The 19249-nt window shown below is 46.9% G+C and overlaps 1 protein-coding gene across 4 annotated transcripts in view; it reads left to right on the top strand.

Annotated features, from left to right (window-relative positions):
* Positions 1-241: 241 nt before the first annotated feature.
* Positions 242-19249, top strand: part of NDEL1 (nudE neurodevelopment protein 1 like 1) — a 29299-nt gene continuing 10291 nt past the window's right edge. For 2 of the 4 annotated variants that reach the window (XM_074847079.1, XM_074847082.1), the window contains exons 1-7: positions 242-321; positions 9811-9908; positions 11383-11536; positions 12802-12950; positions 14042-14178; positions 16277-16450; positions 17264-17355. In XM_074847079.1, the coding sequence (XP_074703180.1) occupies positions 9823-9908; positions 11383-11536; positions 12802-12950; positions 14042-14178; positions 16277-16450; positions 17264-17355 (792 nt within the window). In that variant the 5' untranslated portion in view covers positions 242-321; positions 9811-9822. Of the gene's footprint in view, positions 322-681; positions 826-9810; positions 9909-11382; positions 11537-12801; positions 12951-14041; positions 14179-16276; positions 16451-17263; positions 17356-19249 lie in introns of those variants that run through there. The other 2 variants (XM_074847080.1, XM_074847081.1) reach the window with 2 other exon arrangements.

Below are 19249 nucleotides of genomic sequence, written 5' to 3'. Positions count from 1 at the left end.
CCTGGGTCTGCCCCTCCCGGGGGCACCGGGGAGCAGAGCCGCGGAGGAGAGGGAGAGGGCAGCGCCCGGGTGCGGTGGGAAGGCAGAAGGGAGCGGCGGGGCAGCCTGTGAGCTGTGGGCGAGCAGCTGAGGGACCCGCACGCCGGGTGTCCGGATCCGCCGGCCCCGCCGCCCGTGGGCCCCGCCCCGCGCGTGACGGCGCTGCCCCCGCCCCCGCCCGCCCGGTGCCTCCCAGGCGCGGCCCCGCCCCGCGGAGTCCCCGGATGAGGCAGAGCCGGCGCCGGCGGTTGGTGCTGCGGCGGTGACAGGGGATGCGCCCCGGTGAGTGGCGGCCAAGGCCGGGGATCCCCGCGGCGGCCGGCCCGGCCCGGCCCGGTGGGGCGGGGGCGCGGGGAGGAGGACGGGAGGGGGACACGGCCGCGGCGGCGGGGGGGTGGGTACGGGCGCCCCTCACGGTGCCGGAGGCTGCGGGCCTCGCACCCCTCCGCCGATTGGCTGCAAACTGACAACGGGGCAGGTCCCGCCCTCCGCCGCGCGCCGTTGGCTGGCGACGCAGCCCCGCCGCCTCCCATTGGCGGAAGCGAGTGCCTGTCACTGGACGGCCCGGCTCGGCCCTGCCCGCCCGGCCACCGCCCTGCGTGAGCCGGTGTCCGTCCGTTTCCCCCCCCGCGGTTCCGTCGCCTCCGGAGGGGCTGGCGGGCAGCCCGCGGCCGGCAGCGCGGCGTGGAGGTACGCGGGGTCTGGGCACCCCTTCCCGCCGGGGCCAGCCGTGCCTGCCCGGGAGCAGCGGCCTGAGGGGGACCCCCCACCCTTCCCTTTTTAAAGGTATTTTCAGTGGAGCGCGGGGGAGGGAGCCATGGCTGGCGTGGAGCTGCCTCCCCGCGGGCAGGCTCGGCGGCGGAGCGCGGGTTTGCCTTAAAACTCCGGGTTTTGGGCCCCGAGCTGCCGTGGGTGCTGGCGGTGCCGGGCTGTGGGCCTGTCGGAAGGAAACGCGTTTTCTTGTTGCACCGTCGCGTCCTGCTTCCCCTCGTCACGCCTCGTCGCGGGGACGGACGGCGGCCCGAGATCGGGTCGGGCTGTGGCCAGCCCGGGTCGGGGTGTCTGGTGGCTGAAGGGGGGGGAAGGCAGCTCCGGCGGGCGGTAGCAGCCCAGTGGTGCGCTTCTGTGGCAAGGGTCGACGCGAAATTGCAAAATTTGGGTGCGTTAAGCCAAAACTGCCCCACCGACGGAGCCCGGCCAGCTCCTGAGCTGTTCGGCTGCCCTCCGGTCTGCAGGCGGGTGGCGAGCGAGGCGACTCGCCCCCAAGTCTGGCCCTCGCCGGGGCTGGGGCAGTCCCTCCCGCCTGGGCCGTGTGACAGCAGGGGACACTTGCTTCAGGCGGGGGGTTGTGCTCCCTGTGCGACCCTGCGCTGCCCCGGGGAGGGGGGAGCCAGGACGGCTGCGGTGGTGACGAATTCCTTTTGATTTCACTCCTTCCTCAGAGCGGTTTCCAAACGCGAAGGGACTAGAGCGTGTGTGTGTGTGTGTGTGCAGAAACATGCGGCAGAGTAAGTTCCGTGACTTGCCGGGCTGTCATCGGGGGGCAGGGCTGCTCCCTTCACTGTCCCTGTGCCTCCTTTGTAGGTGGTTTTGTCCCAGAAGGTGTTTATTTTTCCATCACTGTCCCCAGTCACTCTCAGGAAGCTGGATTTATGATTTGCCTCCATTCTCATAAAATACTTGGTAGATCAGATGCCTAGGGTGCGTCTCTAACAAACATTTTTCAGTAATTCTGTGAGGGTTTTTCTCTGAGGTTTTTATCGCCTCCCTCTCAGCTTAGCAAGTCCTGCTGTATTTTGTATAAACATCACCAAAGGAACAGTCCCTGCCTCGGACCCCGGTTTGATGAGTTTGACCCGAGTTGCTGCAGACGTGCCATAAAGGATGAACACATCTGACGCAAGAGGAAATATGTTACTAGAGTTAGAATTCAGTTAAGTGACTTCCCATTAACATCCCTCTCTCTCTCCTTCCTAGGGAGGAGGAGAGCTGTCCTCGCCCACCCCCAGCCCAGCTTCATTGCCCTGGGCCAGTTTGCGCTGGGAGCATTTGGTGACTCAGGGCTTCTCTGTTCTCTCTGAAGCTATCTTGTTTTGGTCACGAGTGCGGAGGGGCGGAGGGCACTTTTGAATGCCTATGGCGTTTATTGCCCTGAGAGGTGCTTAAATATGTGAAGCTCCAGTAGAAGAGTTCCTTGGATACTTAAGCAAATTTTTTTCTTTCTTTTTTTTTTTTTTTCCCCTCCAGAAACAATTCCTGGACACTGCAGAGGGTAGGTGGCCTTGTGAAGGTCAGTGTTTTGTTAGAGATATTAGTAACTGTAAGAGAAAGAAGGTGTCCCAGGGCAGAAAAGTGACTAGGAGGCTTTTATATTTATTTATATTTAAATTTGATGTGTCAGCAGTGTGACTGCACAGGCAGTCTGGTTGATAGTGCCAGTTACCTGTGGTTGTAGGGGATATGGCAGGTGTGGGTAAGTAGTGTGGTTTTTGGATTAATAGTGTTATGCCTGCCCTGGAAGAGATCCTCTGTCTTCTTTCAGACCCAGACCTGTCTGGGCTGTGTATTTAAGTTACATACGTGGAGGCAGAGCCCAGGCATTCTCCTTTTGGGTCTCAGATGTGAAGATTTGATCCTTCATGTCATTGGGAGTTACAGAGGTGAAGGTATGTGTTCAGAGGCATAGTGATTTAATTTTCTTCCCCCCTCTTTGGGGTAAAGCCCTCTTTGTTTTTGTTTTTTCCTGACTCTTTCGAGGTTACAGACATGTGAGATAATTCCTTATTTGGTGGAGAAGGAAAGAGAGGAGAAAGAAAAAGAAGAAAGTGGAGAGGAAGCAAGACTGGTGATGTCTGCGACCTTGGTTTCACAAGGAGTCATGTCTCTGGAGACATGTCTGGGAGTAGACTACCAAAAAGTACAGCAACAAAGAAACTATTTATTCCCTCAGTCTATTACAGTTATTTTTGTTATATTGTTATATACAGTTATATTTTGTTATATATACAGTTATATTTGGGGAAAGTCAGACTACAGAAAGGAACTGGTCTTTTTACAGTCCTTCTTGACATTTGTGACACCACAAACACAATCAAGATAAACTATGAGGTGTGTTCAAGCAAACTACTGTACTGCACTCATCCATGGGCAAAGCCAGACATATCCATCAAAGCGTATTTTTCTTGATATGATTGTGTCCCTCACTTCTGCCGGTACAGCTCAGTAGCAGATTGTGCTGCTTCCCTCAGCTGATCAACGTAGAGTTTGGGGATTTATTTTTAACTCTCATCTTGTTAAGTGCTTACTGAAGAGACCTAAGGCCCTCTCTGTTGATGGCTGGCCTGTGACTAGCTTTTGGGTAGTATTTTTCAAAATTGTTTTTCCTTCTCTAGCACTGGTAGAACTTCAGAGATGTAAAAGCAACAGAATTCACTCCTCTTGGAAGAAACCTGTGCTGAGTGCTTTTCCCTTTAAGTTTCTTGGCCACTTGTCATTCTGCAGTGTCCAGAAGCATCTTGGCTCTCTGGCCACCGCCTTGCCAGGGAATGTCATCATCGGCATGGTATTAATTTCTGAGATAATAGGGAGGCCTAAGGGACTGGTGTGCTGTGATTTGTCACAAGCTCTTTGCTGTGGGTACTATAAGCTCTCAGATAAATTCATTGCTTCTGGGCAGGATGCTCTGTAACTTTTCAAGGTTTAAAGAGAAACCAGGCAACTGTGAGTTTGAGAAGGTGCAAGCTGGGTGGATAATCTCCAGAGGTGGGGGGGGCTGTGCAGGTATGTGGCAGCTTGCGCCAGCTGTCAGCCTCCATTGTAGAGTCGGGATCAGTGCTCCTGGTGCTTATCATATCTCACCGACTTTCCTAAGAGGTGGTTTTCCAGAGAGCAGGGAGAAGCATATCCTTTCCATAGCCTTAATTTCCTTCTCAGTTTGCTGTTTACTCGGCACCCTTCTGCTCTGTGGATTCATCCCTCTGGGGCTCCTGGGTGTGGAGCTGGGAGCAAATTGTTCTTGTGGTGAGGCCCAGGTTGTTCTGGGACGTGCACGTCTCCAGGGGCCTTTCCTTCATCTCTGCAGAGCCTGAACCTGCATCAGGAGCACCAGCCTCTTCAGATTTTCCTTTTTAAGGTGCTTCAGTGGTGTCACCTGGGAACAAATAGAGGTCAGATGTCTTAAACTTCCCATGTTTGTGAGAGGGATAAATGGGTTTTAATACTAAATCCTGATGCCTTTGGTAGTTGTAGCTTGATTTCAGAAAACAGACTTCTTGCATCAGTACCTTTCTTCTGGTTTCAAGGCTTGCATCCCAGTGCTGACTAACTCATCAAGAGGCATTTTGCCCCACTGGATATCGTATTCACAAGGTGTGTTGAGTCTTGGTCATGTGGTGTAAAGCATACCTGGTTTATTTGATTAATAAGGCCAATTCCACAAGAGGCTTGTTGTCTGAACCTGGCACAAAGTTCCTGCAGGTAGGGTTTGGTTATCTCCTGCCACCTGTGCTGTCCAAATTGGAAATGCAGGATTGATTATAACAGCAGAGGAAGGAGTGTTGTACTGATGCTGTGCTCTGACTTTCTTTTTTTCCTGAAAGCTCATATGCTGCTGTTGTAAGAGGCAAGGAGGCATTTGTTGTGGTTCACCCGAGAACATTCAGTTCAAAAATAGTATTGCAGGAAAAGACAGAGGTTGACTTTCCGAAGCAGCAATGGATGCAGGCAGCCTTCCAAAATGCGTATGAAAATGCTTCCAGCTCCTATTTCAGGATGAGAAAAACAAGCACAAATTGATTGGTGAAATCTAATCCATGTCTTTTGTTTATTTGTTTTCCATATTCTAATAAGTGAAAGACAATGAAAATTGGCTTTGGTTTTTGACTGGAATGCTCAGGTTCCTTTGGTTTGAATCCTGACTGGGTTTTGGAAAAAAATCCAGAGCTTCAGGGGTTTGGGGGTTTAGCTCTTGGTTCTCGTGGTTTGAGAAGGTGAAGAATGGTGGAAACAAGATGCTTCTGCCTTTTTGTCTGTGAATCAGCATGAAATGGGAAGAGGAAGAAGACCTGGTTGCTGACAGTCCTTCCTGCTCTCCATGGCAGGTCTGGATGGTGCCAGCACTCAATGGCAGAGTCATTCCCTGTGAGAAGGGGATGCCTGCGGCAATTACATGGCACTTGCCAGTTTTGGGGACTCTGATAGCCAGAATGGGTTGTTATCTGGAGAACTGAAGGCCACATGTGAGCTTGGCAGAATTTCTTTATCAAGTCCTGGTTTAGGTGGTTACTTGTTTAATTCCAAAGGTCAATGGGCATTTGCATTGCCTTTGGTGATGGGGCAGAGAAGTGTAGATGGAGGAACCTTTGCACTGTAGTTTGTCACATTTGAGTGGCCTTGCTTTGTCTCTGCTTAATCCTTCATGTTCGGTGTCTGAAAATACTGGACAAACAGGATTGTGTGGAAGAAAGCTGGTGGCCTATGTGCAGAAAAATTACCTGTTCGTGATCATTAAATAATATTCATTCACTTTATATGCTAAATATTTATAAGCTAATTTTAAATGAGAGAATGTGGGGTGACTAAAATCAGGAAGAATGATTTATCCAGCCGCTTGAGATGCTGCAGGTACATCCTGGGTGAATTGCAGCTGCCTCTGAGCAGTACTCAAAATCACTTTGGACGTGCTTGTTCAGCTCATCCTTACCATGATGCGTCAGTGAATTGAGTTGATGTTGAGAGTGGAGAGGAGTGGATTCCCGACTGTGGGAAGGGGTGGGTAGAAGTTGAAACATCGTGTTGTATTTCAAACTTAGTGTTTTGGTCTGATATTTGATCCAAAGCCTAGCAGCAGCCTCCAGTCACATGGAGAGCCCGGGAAGCTTTCTTAAGGTACTGGGTTACACTTCAAGCTGTGTTTGTGTTTTCCTGACTTAGCTGAAAGGTGGCTCCATGAAGATTCTGGTTTGGCCTTGAATGCAAGATTGCTTAAGCTACTTGAAAAACTGTCTGCATGTTAGTTTAGTTACTTCTGCTACATGTTGGATTCAGCTTTTGGCTCTTGCAATATCCAGAGGATACTGAGCATCTCGCTTGTAAGGATGCTTTTGGAAGTGGGGAACCAGATTTGTCCTGTATACCTCCCCCCCCGGATTTAGAGAAGTTCTTAACCTACAAGCTGCATTTTTTTTTTTTTTAGGGTGACTGAGGCATGAAAAAGCTGTTCCATTTTAACAGTAGAGAGTTACTCTGTCCTGTGGACTGTATAAGGGGAGGCTTGAAAGGAGCCACCACCTTTTGAACATAGTTCTTGTTTGAGAGCTGCTTTGGATCCTGGAGTTATGCCCGCGTAACTGAGTTTTCCCAGGGCGCTGCGTGAATGCTAAGCTGTGTTGTAATGAATTCGAGTGGGCAGCAGCATAAGCCTGCTCTCATTTTCCCTGGAAGACGCTGCTGCATTGTCTTGTCTGTATCCTGAAAGCCTCAGTGTTGTTTGTCAAAGGCTTGATTCTGCAAGTGCCACGTATGCAAAGAAGCCCGTGAATAGGAAGGACTTGCCGTGCTGGTTCTCAGCTCCCCACATAATGCTCAGAGCTGGGACAACCAGCAACAGGCTGAAGCAAAGCAGTTTTTGTTAAACTCTTGGTATTCCGTGGGCATCTGCTCTCCCACACGTGAGAAGTTTAAAATTGTCTGGTTATGTTCTGATAATGCCCAGGAGTCGCTTTCTGCCAGGCATATACACGTGCTTAGATAGGCCTGTGTTTCCGCACCATAAATAGAGGGAATGGGCAAAGCTTGGCAGAAGTGAAGTGGTTTACTCATGGCTCTTATCTGTGCTGGTGGCAGGTCTGCATCTCCCAACTCCCAGACTAGTATTCTGGCCCTGAACCACCTTGTCTGTAGAGTGTGTATGTGTGTTCTTATCTCTTTCTCTTGTCCCCCACGCATGCAAGGGAAGACAAGTGATGTAACTGTACAAAAACTGGGATGTGGATGTTGGAGCTTAGTATTGCACGCTGGCATCAGCATCTGGTGTAGGTGTTCATGCAGTGCAGTTAGCAGATCAAAAATCCATGCTGATAAAAATCCAGGCATGATGGTAGACATGGGGCGTGGGTAGTCATGGAACTATCACCTGCTGAACCAAGGTGGGCAAGGGATGATAGACTTGGAAAAGGTCAGCTTGCGCATGCGGAGTGGGTTTGGGAAGGAGGAGTTGCTGCCAAGGGGCCTGAAGTACCATAGGGCTGAATCTCCTCTCTCTGGTGTCTAAAAGGAAAGGGTCTTTGACAAGGGTGGGAATATCTTCTGCACCAGCAGGTGGTGACTCTGTGGGTACCTGTGAGTCCCAGGCAGCCCTTCCTGCTTCTCCTGCAGACTGTGGTGTTTGCAGGGATTCCTCAGATGTTTGTTTCCGAGGGTGTGCCCCATGTGAGCAGACAGGAAGGAGCCTTGGGCCCTGGCGTACCTTATCTCAGCTGCTTCTAGGAAATGATGTAAGCTGCTTCCTTTTCTCTAAACGCTTCCCGAATTCTGCTGACGGGTGGCTTACTGGCTGTTTACCTTTTACCTTTTGAGATCAGCTCCTCTGGAGCTGTGGGAGCTGGCCCTGCTCTGTTCTAGGCTTCATTTATTTTGGGGAAAATATGTTTCTTGCTGATTAAGCCGCTCCGAGTGTGCTGGCTTGGAGCCCAGTGCTGTAGAGGTAAAGGTCAGATGACTTTTACTGAAGCGGTTTCGGTGAGGTCAGCGCAGGACTGATGTTACGGGCAGCAGCAGCAGTAGCCGAGCTGTTCACCTTTTCCCGGCAATCTGAATTGCAGTCAGGAGCTGCCTGACGTGTGCCTGAGCCACAGCAGATGTCTGTTTGCCTTAATGCACCCGGCTGCAAAACCACCACAGTTTGGGAGGTGATTCATGGGCTCTACCTCCACTGTAAACACTCTTTTGCGTAGGACTTATGATTTGTCCCTGTGTTGTGATTAAGCAGCCTTGGTAACAGGTGCAACTGCTGAAGCAAGTGCACCCAAAGAAATTTTTATCTGAAGAGGTGCAGCAGGCCCGACAGTGTGTACTGGGGGGAATTATAATGGATCCATATGTATGTTTTATTTTATCAGTACAGGGACAATGCAGAAAAGGAAACACCATCCGTTCTCTTGGGCACCATGGGGACCTGATTCAAGACAAACTTGCTTCCACAATAAAGCTGTAAAATTAAATCAACGCAGTGCAAGAGTTGAGGTGTTTTTGAGGCACTTAGCACCCTCTGGATACATCTGATCTTGTGCCCTTTGATTGTGGCAGCTGCAGTCTCAGCTGAAGAGTTTAATGTGCCAGTTCTGCCTCACTTTATTCGTGAGCTAAGTGCCAGTCTGAAATGAGCCTGTCTGCCCTCTGATGAAAGCATGGGATTGTTTTGTCCCCCTTTTAGGTGTCTAAAATGTGGGTCACTGAGATGCAGGTCATACCAGTGTGATAATTTTAGGCCTGAAGGGACAGAGTTGGCCATTGATGCCTGTTAGAGTGTGAAAGTCAGGACTTCTAGGTCAGCTATTACTGACTGATGAGCTTGATGCAAGCGTTGTTTAAAGCCTCTGCTTGAAAGAGAGCAGAGGTTGTTTTCAGCTTATTCTTTCCTGGGTGTTAATAACAGAATTTGTGTCTTGGCTTTTGGGGAGAAAAAAAGATGCCTACCCATAAAAGCATTATGGGATTGCTTGGGGAGAGCTCAGAAGGGGTGCACGGTGTGGTGCTTCTGCTGGCTGTGGTCAGGAGCTGGGCCTGCCTGAGCACTTCGCCCTGCTCTGCTTGGCAGGACCATGAGCACCACATCATCATTTTCATCGGTTTCTGAGACCTGGTGTGTGTTGAGACCTCACATGTCTCGTGTCCCCCTGGACTGCGTATTGCTCCGTTACTGAGCAGCGATACAAAAAGCACATGTTGGGTTGCATTTCTTACGCTGGCTAATAGCCGAGCAACAACACAAATGGCATCCAGTGGCCCAAGCAGCTGAAGAGGAGAGGTCCTCACCCAGAGAGCGTGGCCCCCCTGCCTTGGCGTGGGAAGCTGGTCCTCTGAACACCTCCAGGATGGAAGTGCTCTTGTATGACGTGACCATGTAATTTTATGAGAGAGGCTGATCCTTCTTGTGTTGGTTTGAGAGGACAGAGGGAGCAAAACTACATGGATAACTTCTGTTACCTGCGTGTTTTACAGGAAAGCAGGAATTACCTAGGACTCAACACAGGAAGAGTAAATTGAATTTTAATCTCCGCAGCACAGTGTGTTAGTGATTGACCTCAGAGTGTTTGTCTTTGTTCATTACGTGCCTTTGCAGCTCTAGTAGGAGTTGTAGTGTGCATCGCTGTGTTGGCAACAGGAGGCACAATCTCTTTAGGAACTTTTTACAAACAAAAATGCAAACTGGTAGCTGTAAGTTTTAATATCCTTACCAACTGTGGTCCTCAGTGAGCTTGTGGCATTAACTACTGTTTCAGTAGGTACCAAATACAGCCAGAATTTCTGGTCTCATTTCAGGCTGCTGCATGAGCATTTCCAGAAGCTGGATAAAATTACGTTGCTTGTTGCAGCAGGTCTCTGTGCTGAATGATGCTTGTTAGGGATCGTTAACATCCCGCTTGTGGGTGCCAAGTGTGGATGCCGCTGTCAGAAGGGCCGTGGCGATGAAGCCCAGTACTTAGCAGCAGTTTCAGGGGCGGTCTCCCTGTCTATTTATCCTGAGTGTGTTCTTATGTTTGTATCCTGCAGGTTGTATTGATCATGGACAGTGAAGAAATCCCGACTTTTTCGAGTCCAAAGGAGGAAACTGCATACTGGAAAGAGCTTTCCCTGAAGTACAAGCAAAGGTACTGTTGTAGATTTGCAGGCTGGATTTCGTTCTTAATGACCAGAACATTGTTTAATCTATTCCTCTGCAAGTGTACACCAAGATGGGTATTAGATATTATTTTAGAAAGGAGCTCTGCATTTCCAGCTTTAAATCGAGCTTTAAAGTTTCCAGCCTTGTGGGAGCTGAGTGTTTCTTGCACAGCGTTACCATGCCATGAACTCCAGGCTATGTTTCAAGCATGTTTGAGCAAGAGCAAAGCCCTTTTGCGATCATGTGTGTCTTTGTATAATTAGAGTGCTGCCTTAAGTAGTTATCTTGATGTTTTATCATAAGAAGACGCCTTTGGGCTTGCCTTGTGTCATTACTGTTCCTTCAAGCTTCTTGTGGTTGAATTATTGGCGTGAAAAGTGGCTGATTTGGTGTCTGCTGCAATTTATTGAAGTGTATTGTACCTCATAGTCCAGCCTGCCCCAGTGGTTTGCATCTTTTAGGGGGCACAGGGCTTTTTGGCTACCAAAAATGACAAGAGAGGTTGTTGTCTTGAGTAACGCTGTGCTTCTTGTGAGGGTGGAGTTTGTTTGGGGTTTTTCTGGAGTGGGGGGCACTGGAGGGTCCCAGTTTATTTTCCTTGGAAAGCTTTCCTTGCCTTCAGTATTACTCATGTGCAGTTGAGATGAAGCCAGTTAAAGCACTCTCAAGACCAAAGAGCCCAAGGTGCAAGTTGATTTTTTTTTTTTGTTTGGTTTTGGTATTTTTTGGAGGGGGGGGTGGGCATGTGGAGGGGCCTGTCCATATGGAGAAACCTAATCTGGTTTGGGGTGTCAGAAAATTCTGTCTCTTGGATACCAGTGGATATGTTGTTTCCTAAAACCTTGTTAGTTTTATCTGCGACTTGCTAAGAGCTGAGCTATTACGTATGGTAAAGATGCAATTTTAATAAGCAAAGTATGTGGGGTGACTACATCTAGTACTTAATAACTTGCAGTGGTGTAAAGTAGGTATGTGCTGGCTTCCTGCCGCAGTGCTCAGTAACCCTGAGATTCAAAACTTCACGCTTTTCAAGAACCTTAAATTTCCAGGTTGTGCAGAGGTCTAGAAACTGTTGTTCTGTCTTACAGGTTTTGACTAAACCCAGGTTGAATGTTTGTATAATTCAGTGACTTTAATCTCCTAGCAGTGAAATCTAATGGAGTACAAAGTGTTGTCAGACTCCCATGGATCCTGTAAATAGCTTTGATACCAGTTTGCATTCACACATGCATTTAATGTAGCTGGCTGTTTGATGTAAGAAAATTAATTTCCTTTTATAGCTAAGCTTAATGATGTATTTTCTCTATTTCCTCATTTTTCTTTTTCCCCTTAGAGGTCTATGGATGACACTTAAGTGCTTTGAAACTCTTGTTTTTTCAGCTTATTAATTTAAGAGCGGTGGATTTTGTTTTAACTTGGGAGATGCTGGATTTTCAATTGATTAAATCCTCTCCTTACAGCTTCCAGGAAGCTCGTGAAGAGCTGGCTGAATTTCAAGAGGGAAGCAGAGAATTAGAAGCTGAGTTGGAGGCACAACTAGTGCAAGCTGAGCAGAGGAATAGAGATTTGCAAGCAGATAACCAAAGACTGAAGTATGAAGTGGAAACATTAAAAGTAAGTCTTTTCTGTAATAGCATTGCCTCTTCTTACAGGTATGTCTTGGATCTCATTTTAGATTGTCTGGTCTGTTCTTGATCACTGAATATCCACATGAAGGAAAGGAGTTGTCTGTTTAAGATCCAGACTTGAATATGGCATGTACTCCGAATAAGGCCAGACACTTACCAGGGAAATTTCTGGTGGAATTTTTCTTGTTCACATCATGAAACTCTTGTCATAGAGGCTGTGCTTGTTTGTTTGAATTCTCTGGGCTTTGCCAAGCAGTAGCTTTGTGGGTTAAACAGGCAACATCAGCATAGCAACGGTGGACAACACGCGTATGCTTTGTCAGACCACTGCATTATCTTTCTTTGCGTGCTAGTGTTTTTGCCCAGAAGGTCTCCTTGGTTTTATGAGACCTTAAAGAAAGCTGAAGATGGGTAATTTGTGCACATTTTTCAGAGAGAATCTCCTAATTCATTCCTAACAGCCGTATCTGTGGAGACAGGGATTGCATAAGGATCTGAATGTGCAGAAGGTGACTTTTAATTGATGTCTCTATGTTAACAAGTTCTTGCCTCTTTTAGAATCTTGGGAAAGTATAATTTTTGGTAGTCTTGGGTTATTTTAGTGAAGACTAAGGTTGGAAACTTACCCAATGGAAATAAAGTTAATGGGATTACTTGTTTGTATACCCAGTCCCACCTATATCTGTAAGGTCAGTACGTGTTTTATGAGGTCAGTAGTTCTTACATAAGTGCCTACGTGTACCCTCAGAGCTGGTAAAAGCGTGTTTGCGAGGGAATTCTTCCAGTCTTTCGACGATGAGCTTGCAGACCTGGAGGTTTTGTAACAGATTTCAGTGGCTCTTATTTTCACTAATGGAGATGTCAGACAAGTTCTGGTAACAGCATGGCTATTGTCAAGGGAGAGGCACTGAAGGGGAGGCTGTGCAGTTAGGTTTCTTTCTGACTCCTTAGATGTTTGAGGTTTCAGAGCAGCTGTCAGTGCAGGCTGTTGGGAACAGATGCAGGGATGCATCTCTGAGCAGCCAGCTGTGTCGTGGCGAGATGGCTGTGCACAATGCAGTGTTTGTGATTTTATACTGTGTCCGGTTCTGATGTTCAGAACGTGTTCCTTCCAACTCCCCAGTTTTTGCTCTGTATTACCAGCAATCCCAAGTCAGCACACTGCAGTGAGTGTGTTGCTTTCTTTGTCCCATTTTACTTACTTGGAGAGTGTATGCAACTGATATTTATCTTGCTACTTCTTTCTTTCAGGAGAAACTGGAGCACCAGTATGCACAAAGTTACAAGCAAGTGTCATTGTTAGAGGATGACCTGAGCCAGACACGGGCCATTAAAGATCAGCTGCATAAGTATGTGAGGGAGCTGGAGCAGGCCAACGACGACTTGGAACGTGCAAAGAGGTGAAGGGTGCAAACCTCTCCTTTCCTTAAAGTTTTCACTAGGTCTTTTCTTTGCTGCTCAGATTAAGCATGTTATTATTTCTTAAAAGGGAAAATAATGCACACTCAAAGAATGCCAAAGAAACCCCAAGACACTTGATTCTTTGAAAAATGCAGTTTATCCTTGGAGTTCACCTCCATCAGCTGGTAGCACTATGTTACAGCAGGAAAGACAGGGGACCAATGTGCCTCCCATTCCTGTGAGAAGTGAGCAGTGCAAGTAGGCGCAGAGCAAGCCAGGCCAGAGCACTGCTTTTGATACTACCAGCTAGGTGACTCTTAGAACATATTTGTGATTCTTGTAGCTCAAAGTCCCTTTGAAGTAGGAAGTGAATGCTTTACATAGTCCCTTTTAAATAAAACAGGCTAAAGGAGTCTTCTCTTCCCTTGCATAACAGTTTAATGACTATAGGAAGCAAATATGTCCTGTATAAGTGCATAAAATGAACAGGCTGCTGTTAGAAACACCCAGTTTTTGAGTAGGTCATGCTTCTGTTTTGCTGAATGGGAATTTTGCCGTTGGTTCAGTGGGACCAGGAATCAGCCTCTGGCTATCTGGCAAAAAGATCTGAGAGCTGAGGCCCTGTTTCCACAAGGCTCTTAACCTCATGACTCACTTTTGACACACATGAGTTAGCCTGCTGAACTCATGGAACGAACTGGGTCTTAGGTAACATCCTGGTGCCCTGCTTTCTGCACTTGCTGGGCTGTGGCCTGTCCAGAGCTCTGGAAAGTACAGCACCGCCTCAGCTAATGCCCTGATTAAATATATGACTTTGGAGCATGGCTTGGGAAAAATGGGGATGGGTGCGCTGGGTTGGCTCTTTCCCAGCTCTTTGGTCCATCTCTGAGAGCCAGATGCTATCATGTTCTTTTCATCTTATTCCCCTGCTCCTTTGGAGTTTATTAGTCCTTTCTAAGAAGCACTTCCATAGCTTTCAAATGACTAACTTGAATGTAAACCCTGCTAACATTTTTCTTCTATTATGTTTTTGAATACGCTTTTATGTTGGCTGAGCTGGAGAACCTAATATTCTGGATTTTGTTTCTAGGGCAACAATAGTTTCTTTGGAAGACTTTGAACAAAGGCTGAACCAAGCTATTGAGAGAAATGCGTTTTTAGAAAGTGAACTGGATGACAAGGAATCATTGCTAGTTTCTGTACAGAGATTAAAGGATGAAGCAAGAGGTATGGCTGGCTTGATTAGTTCTGTGTCTCGGTACATTGTTGGCTTGCTAACAGAGACGGGTAGCAACCAAAGCTCATGTTTATAGAAAGCCTCACATAATGAGACTTGAACGGGGTGCGTAATGTAAGCGTTAGCGGTTACTAACAGGATGTTCTCTATTCTTTGTATGTCCAGTGTAGCTAAAAGGAAAAATTTCCTCATGTAGGCAAAATTAATATCAGATTCATTCAGGATTTTTAACAAAGGTGACTACAAAAATACTGTGTTCCACAGATGTAATAGAACTGAGGAAGTGTACTTCAAAAGTTCCCTCTCGCTGTGGTTTCGTGCCTTGTATTGGAAGGGAAAGAACAGGAGATGACAGGGAAACGTGATAAATGGTTAAATAACTGTCTTTAAAAATCATGTCCCCTGTGTTCCTTCTAAACCTCTTGGAAGTTGCCTGGTTTATTTAAGCTATTTTGGTAAAGACTCTGGTTAGACCTGTGGGATCAGAGATGTTTGGGATAGTGTTCTGGGATATGACCAGGAGTTGGGAATTCCCCAATGGATTTCACATTGAGGATGCTGAGGAAACATTTTTTTAATGGTTGGTGGAAAGTGATTTCTCTAATAGTGGGGATGGTATGCTCATAAGCCTGTGCCTGTCATTAATACAGTTTTAGAGATTAATGGTTTTCAACTTTGTTTCCCAAGTGAAGTTTTCTAAAATAATTCCTCAGTTAAGGCCTAGACTCGAGTGTAAGACAGCACACTTGATAACAGGCTGGGATTTTTTGTTGCTGTTCCCCTTTGAACCAAGTTTATGCCCCACAAATTAAAAGCCTCTATTAGAAGCGCAGGGTTTTTATAATAGATATGAAAAGGGAGATTAAGTATTTTGTGAGGAAATTTGTAACGTATTGTAATTTGGAGTTGGGGCAATAATACTGGAAAAAACAGCAAACCCTAGGGGACTGTTTTCTAGAACACTGGAATAATTGGCGAAAAAGACATCTTGTTTCTTGGATGAGTCATTTGGAAATTTTTAGCATTTGTTAGGGTAGCAAAGCTACATGTTATTCCCCCTGACAGCAAGCAGGAACACTAACCACTGAAAGAACCAATATGGTGTCAAACTCAAATATAACATTTCTGATTGAACAGCCACAAATGCTCTTCTAAGCGCTCAAATAGATTTTCATTTCAGCTGTGCTGTTTTACTTCAAATCAATTCTAAATATTTAGGATAATTTAAGAGGCATAATATACAACTAATTTTGCTCTTGCACATTATACCAGATTGAGGCAAGGAATAAGAGGTCTGTGAAAGATTTAAGTTGCTCTACCCAAAAAGGAACAAACCCCTCGTAATGAATTGTTTATTTGCATCTAGGCCCTTCTAAGGATTTTATAGATTCATTGCTGAGCTGTGCTGGATGCTCTTTGTGGCGAATACATGTGGAAATGGGAGGGGACAAGGTGGGGTAAGCAGCAGTCTGGAGAGAAGGGGAGAATAAAACATGGGTTTCCTAACCTCCAGTCTCTTTCCCTGTCGTTTGGACTACCCAGCATCTCCAGTCTGCTCTTTCACTCGTCGAGGCATCAAGAAACTGGATACAACGCTTTGGCTGCTTTGGCTAGTGTGGAGTGCTGTAGGTTGTGAACTGGAAGAAGAACATGGGGAATTTGAAACACAAGAATAGGTCATTCCTCCCCTTTTCCAATCTCTATTTGAGCAGGAGCTGAATGTGGTTCATCAGGCGTTTGTGACCAGCTAGAGTTTTTGTCGTACACTTTCCATGGGACTCACACTACAGATGGGGAAAAATACTGAGGCTAAAAGTCACCCGCTGTGCTCGCTGGGACCACGCAGCTCTGTGGTCCGGGGAGGGCTCTGTATGCGGCCCCTCTGCTCCCAGCTGTGATGGGAAGTGGTGCTGGGCTGTGACTGCTCGGCAGTGGGGCCCTTGCTGCTGGAGAAAACCAGCAGCAGGCAGTTAATACTGGGTTGTTGCGAGGTGTCTCTTCCTCCTTCCCAAATAAATAAAAAGAGTATTTGTTAGAGAAATCAGTCACCAATAGGTGTGTTTTTTTTTTCTTGTTTCCAACCCTCAGACTTACGGCAAGAGTTAGCAGTACGGGAGAGGCAACAAGAAGTCACCCGAAAGTCAGCACCCAGTTCTCCAACTCTAGACTGTGAAAAGATGGATTCAGCTGTCCAAGCATCTCTCTCCTTGCCAGCTACGCCCGTTGGAAAAGGATCAGAAAATAGTTTTCCTTCCCCAAAAGGTATAAGTCATAGGAACTGTGTCTAGTTGTTCTGGCAGTATGTTCAGCTTGTTAACAATTTCAGACCAGGTGCTTGTTAGTGAACGTGAAGTAAATGTAGGTACATGTGGATCCCACGTGCATTGCATAAGGTGTATTTAAATCCTGGGGCAGCATCAGGTGCATTTAAGGAGTATAATGAGTAAATAGCATGGAAAGGGAGGACAGTGAAGCTTAGATACTGCTTTTGAGGGGGTGGGGGCTTGCACTCTGCAGTAGATGCCTGCAGTAGAGCACGGAAGACACTTGGGATTGCAGGGAAGTGCAGTGACTGATTTCTGCTTAAACGTGGAGTAGCAGTGGTGGGTGAATGGTGCTCAGTAATTCTGACAGTCTAGAGTCTCTGTTACCATATACACGTTTCAGGGGTCCTGTTTACTCTGTGAGGCAGCAGGATGTTAGTCCAGTCCCCTTCCCCATCTGGAAAGCTCTGGACAATCACAAGGATTAATCCATTATTTTTCAAATTAGAAAGAGTAGGTTCCAGAGGAAGCTCTGGCTGGATTAGATGGATTGCAGGCAGTAGCCTTGCAGATGGAGAGTGCATGAACTGTGCCTGTAGGTCTAATGGGAAAGAGGGCAGTGGACAGGAATTAAGGTTTTTCCATGGCTAGTGATCATGTAGTCTGTGTGGTATTGTGGGGTAATTGTGTGAAGAGTCTGCAGCAGATTTTAGATTTACTTTTTTATGTAGAAGTTGATTTTTTTTTTTTTTTTTAAAAAAATGAACTGTGGAGGAGTGGAGCATAAAATAAAATGTGTATGTGTTTGCAGCTATACCAAACGGATTTGGTACCAGCCCCCTTACTCCTTCAGCTAGAATATCTGCACTCAACATTGTGGGAGATCTCTTACGGAAAGTGGGGGTGAGTGCCCTGAACTGAAGCGTTCCTAGCCCCGTGCTGCTGTCACTGAGCTTTCATCCTGGTGCGCAATTACAGCAAGGCCTTGGCCCCTGCTGCACACATGCTGTAGATTCCAAATCATCCACATTCAGTGTTGCTGGTTTTTTTTATTTAATTATCTTGATTTGTAAAGCATGTTACTAAGGTTCTGGAGCCAATTTTGGGTGACAAAATTCATACTTGGAGTAAAAAGTTTCTCAAGCACTTTGTTATGTGGTGTTAGACACTGTCAACTACTTCTTACTTTAAATGTGGCCTCCAGCTTCCTCTGTAATGAGACCAAGATGCAGAGCTGGACCTCAGACACTGGGTGTGCACGAGCGAGGAGCCGAGATCACGCTGCCGCTATCTCCTCTCGTGCCTGGGGAGATCTGCAACAGGTGCTGAAAATGGAGAAAAAAATCTAGAAACCTCTGATAAGAAAGTGAGAAAATAAATCAGGAGAAAGCCAAATGTTCCCATCTGTGGTTGATGGGGAAGTGAAATGTGTGAGCCTTTAAAAGGATTACCACTGCAAGTGGGGAGGGAGTGGTTTAAACATCTGTTACAGTGTTGTTTAGGATGCCAGGCTTTCCAGTTGAACGAAGACATGACTTTTGAGTAGTGAGAAGCTTGTTGACATGCCTGAGTGGTTAGTGTTCTCAGTGGAAGCGTGGGTAGCCTCGGTGTCTAGTCTCTGGTGCTGGCTTTCCTCTGTCTCTTGTGGTTAACACTGCAAACAGCAATAGCTGCAGTAGAGACAGTTGTTTTAGCAAAGTTTGAAATAAAAAATTACCTCGTTGCTTGCATTTGGAGCCAGTGAGCTTGTAGTTGGTTTGAAAGGGCAGCAGGACAACTCGGGGTTACAGAGTGACACGTCTAAAATGGGATCATTGTGAGTAAGAGTCTGCAAGGGATTTAGGGAGCTTAATCACAATCCCATGTGATTACTCTGCAAGGACAGGAAATGCCAAATAAGCATGCTTCTTCCCCAGCCTGCTCTTAGACACACGCTCTGCCACTGGTACAAAATTCCAGCTCACACATTTGTTTAGTAATAATTATAGGATGTTCAGGATTTCTTTGGGTTTGGTTACTCATAGGATGCCTCATCCCAAACCTTAGACTCCCTTTCTCCTCAAGACATTTCCCCTCAGCTTTCTTGCTTGCAGCTGAGATGGGGAGTCACTTGGCACAGATCACACTGGCTATTTCCAGCAGATAGGTGCTTTGAGACCACGAGATGGGTAGTTGTTTGTATCTGCCGAGGTACTCACTAAGTAGGCTTACGTGGATTTCTAGAATATGACTGTATAGTGTCCGCTTACTTGTGATAGCATCTCAGGGCCTTCTTAATGGAGTATTTTTTCTACATGGAACAGGACCAAACCCCATGTTTGGGGAGATGAGTTTTTGTCTCCCGTGCACGCATTTGCAGGTGTCTGAATGCCCCATGCACAGGGTGGATGAACAGATAGTTGCAAGGTCTTTCTGCTAGAGCAGATGGATATTCAAGTTAAAGCTCAGTTTGTGATAGATGGCAGAAAGGGCAGGTGATGTTCTGAAGTAAAGGACAGGATCGGGATTTTGGTCTCCCTTCTGCCAGGAGTCAGTGGATGAGGCAGAGACTGTCATCTCGTATGGGGGGAAAAAGATCTCACCAGGCTGGCTTGGAAGTAGTAGAGATGAGGTACAGAGCACGGAGATGGGCTTAGCTGCTGCCTTTGATTCCTCCTCCCGATGCTGTGGCTGTAGCACCTCTTGTTCTGAAGCATATCTGGCTTTGTTTTGCAGGCCAAGGTGAAGAAAGAAATGCTAGAAGGCATTGTCCTGGGGAAAAAATTAAACTTTCCAAATACGCAGTCCCTCATAAAAC

The sequence above is a fragment of the Strix aluco genome, chromosome 21 (assembly GCF_031877795.1).
Source record: "Strix aluco isolate bStrAlu1 chromosome 21, bStrAlu1.hap1, whole genome shotgun sequence".
Lineage (NCBI taxonomy): Eukaryota > Metazoa > Chordata > Aves > Strigiformes > Strigidae > Strix > Strix aluco.
The sequence above is the reverse complement of the archived record's forward strand: the minus strand, read 5'-3'. Positions and strand labels throughout refer to the sequence as shown.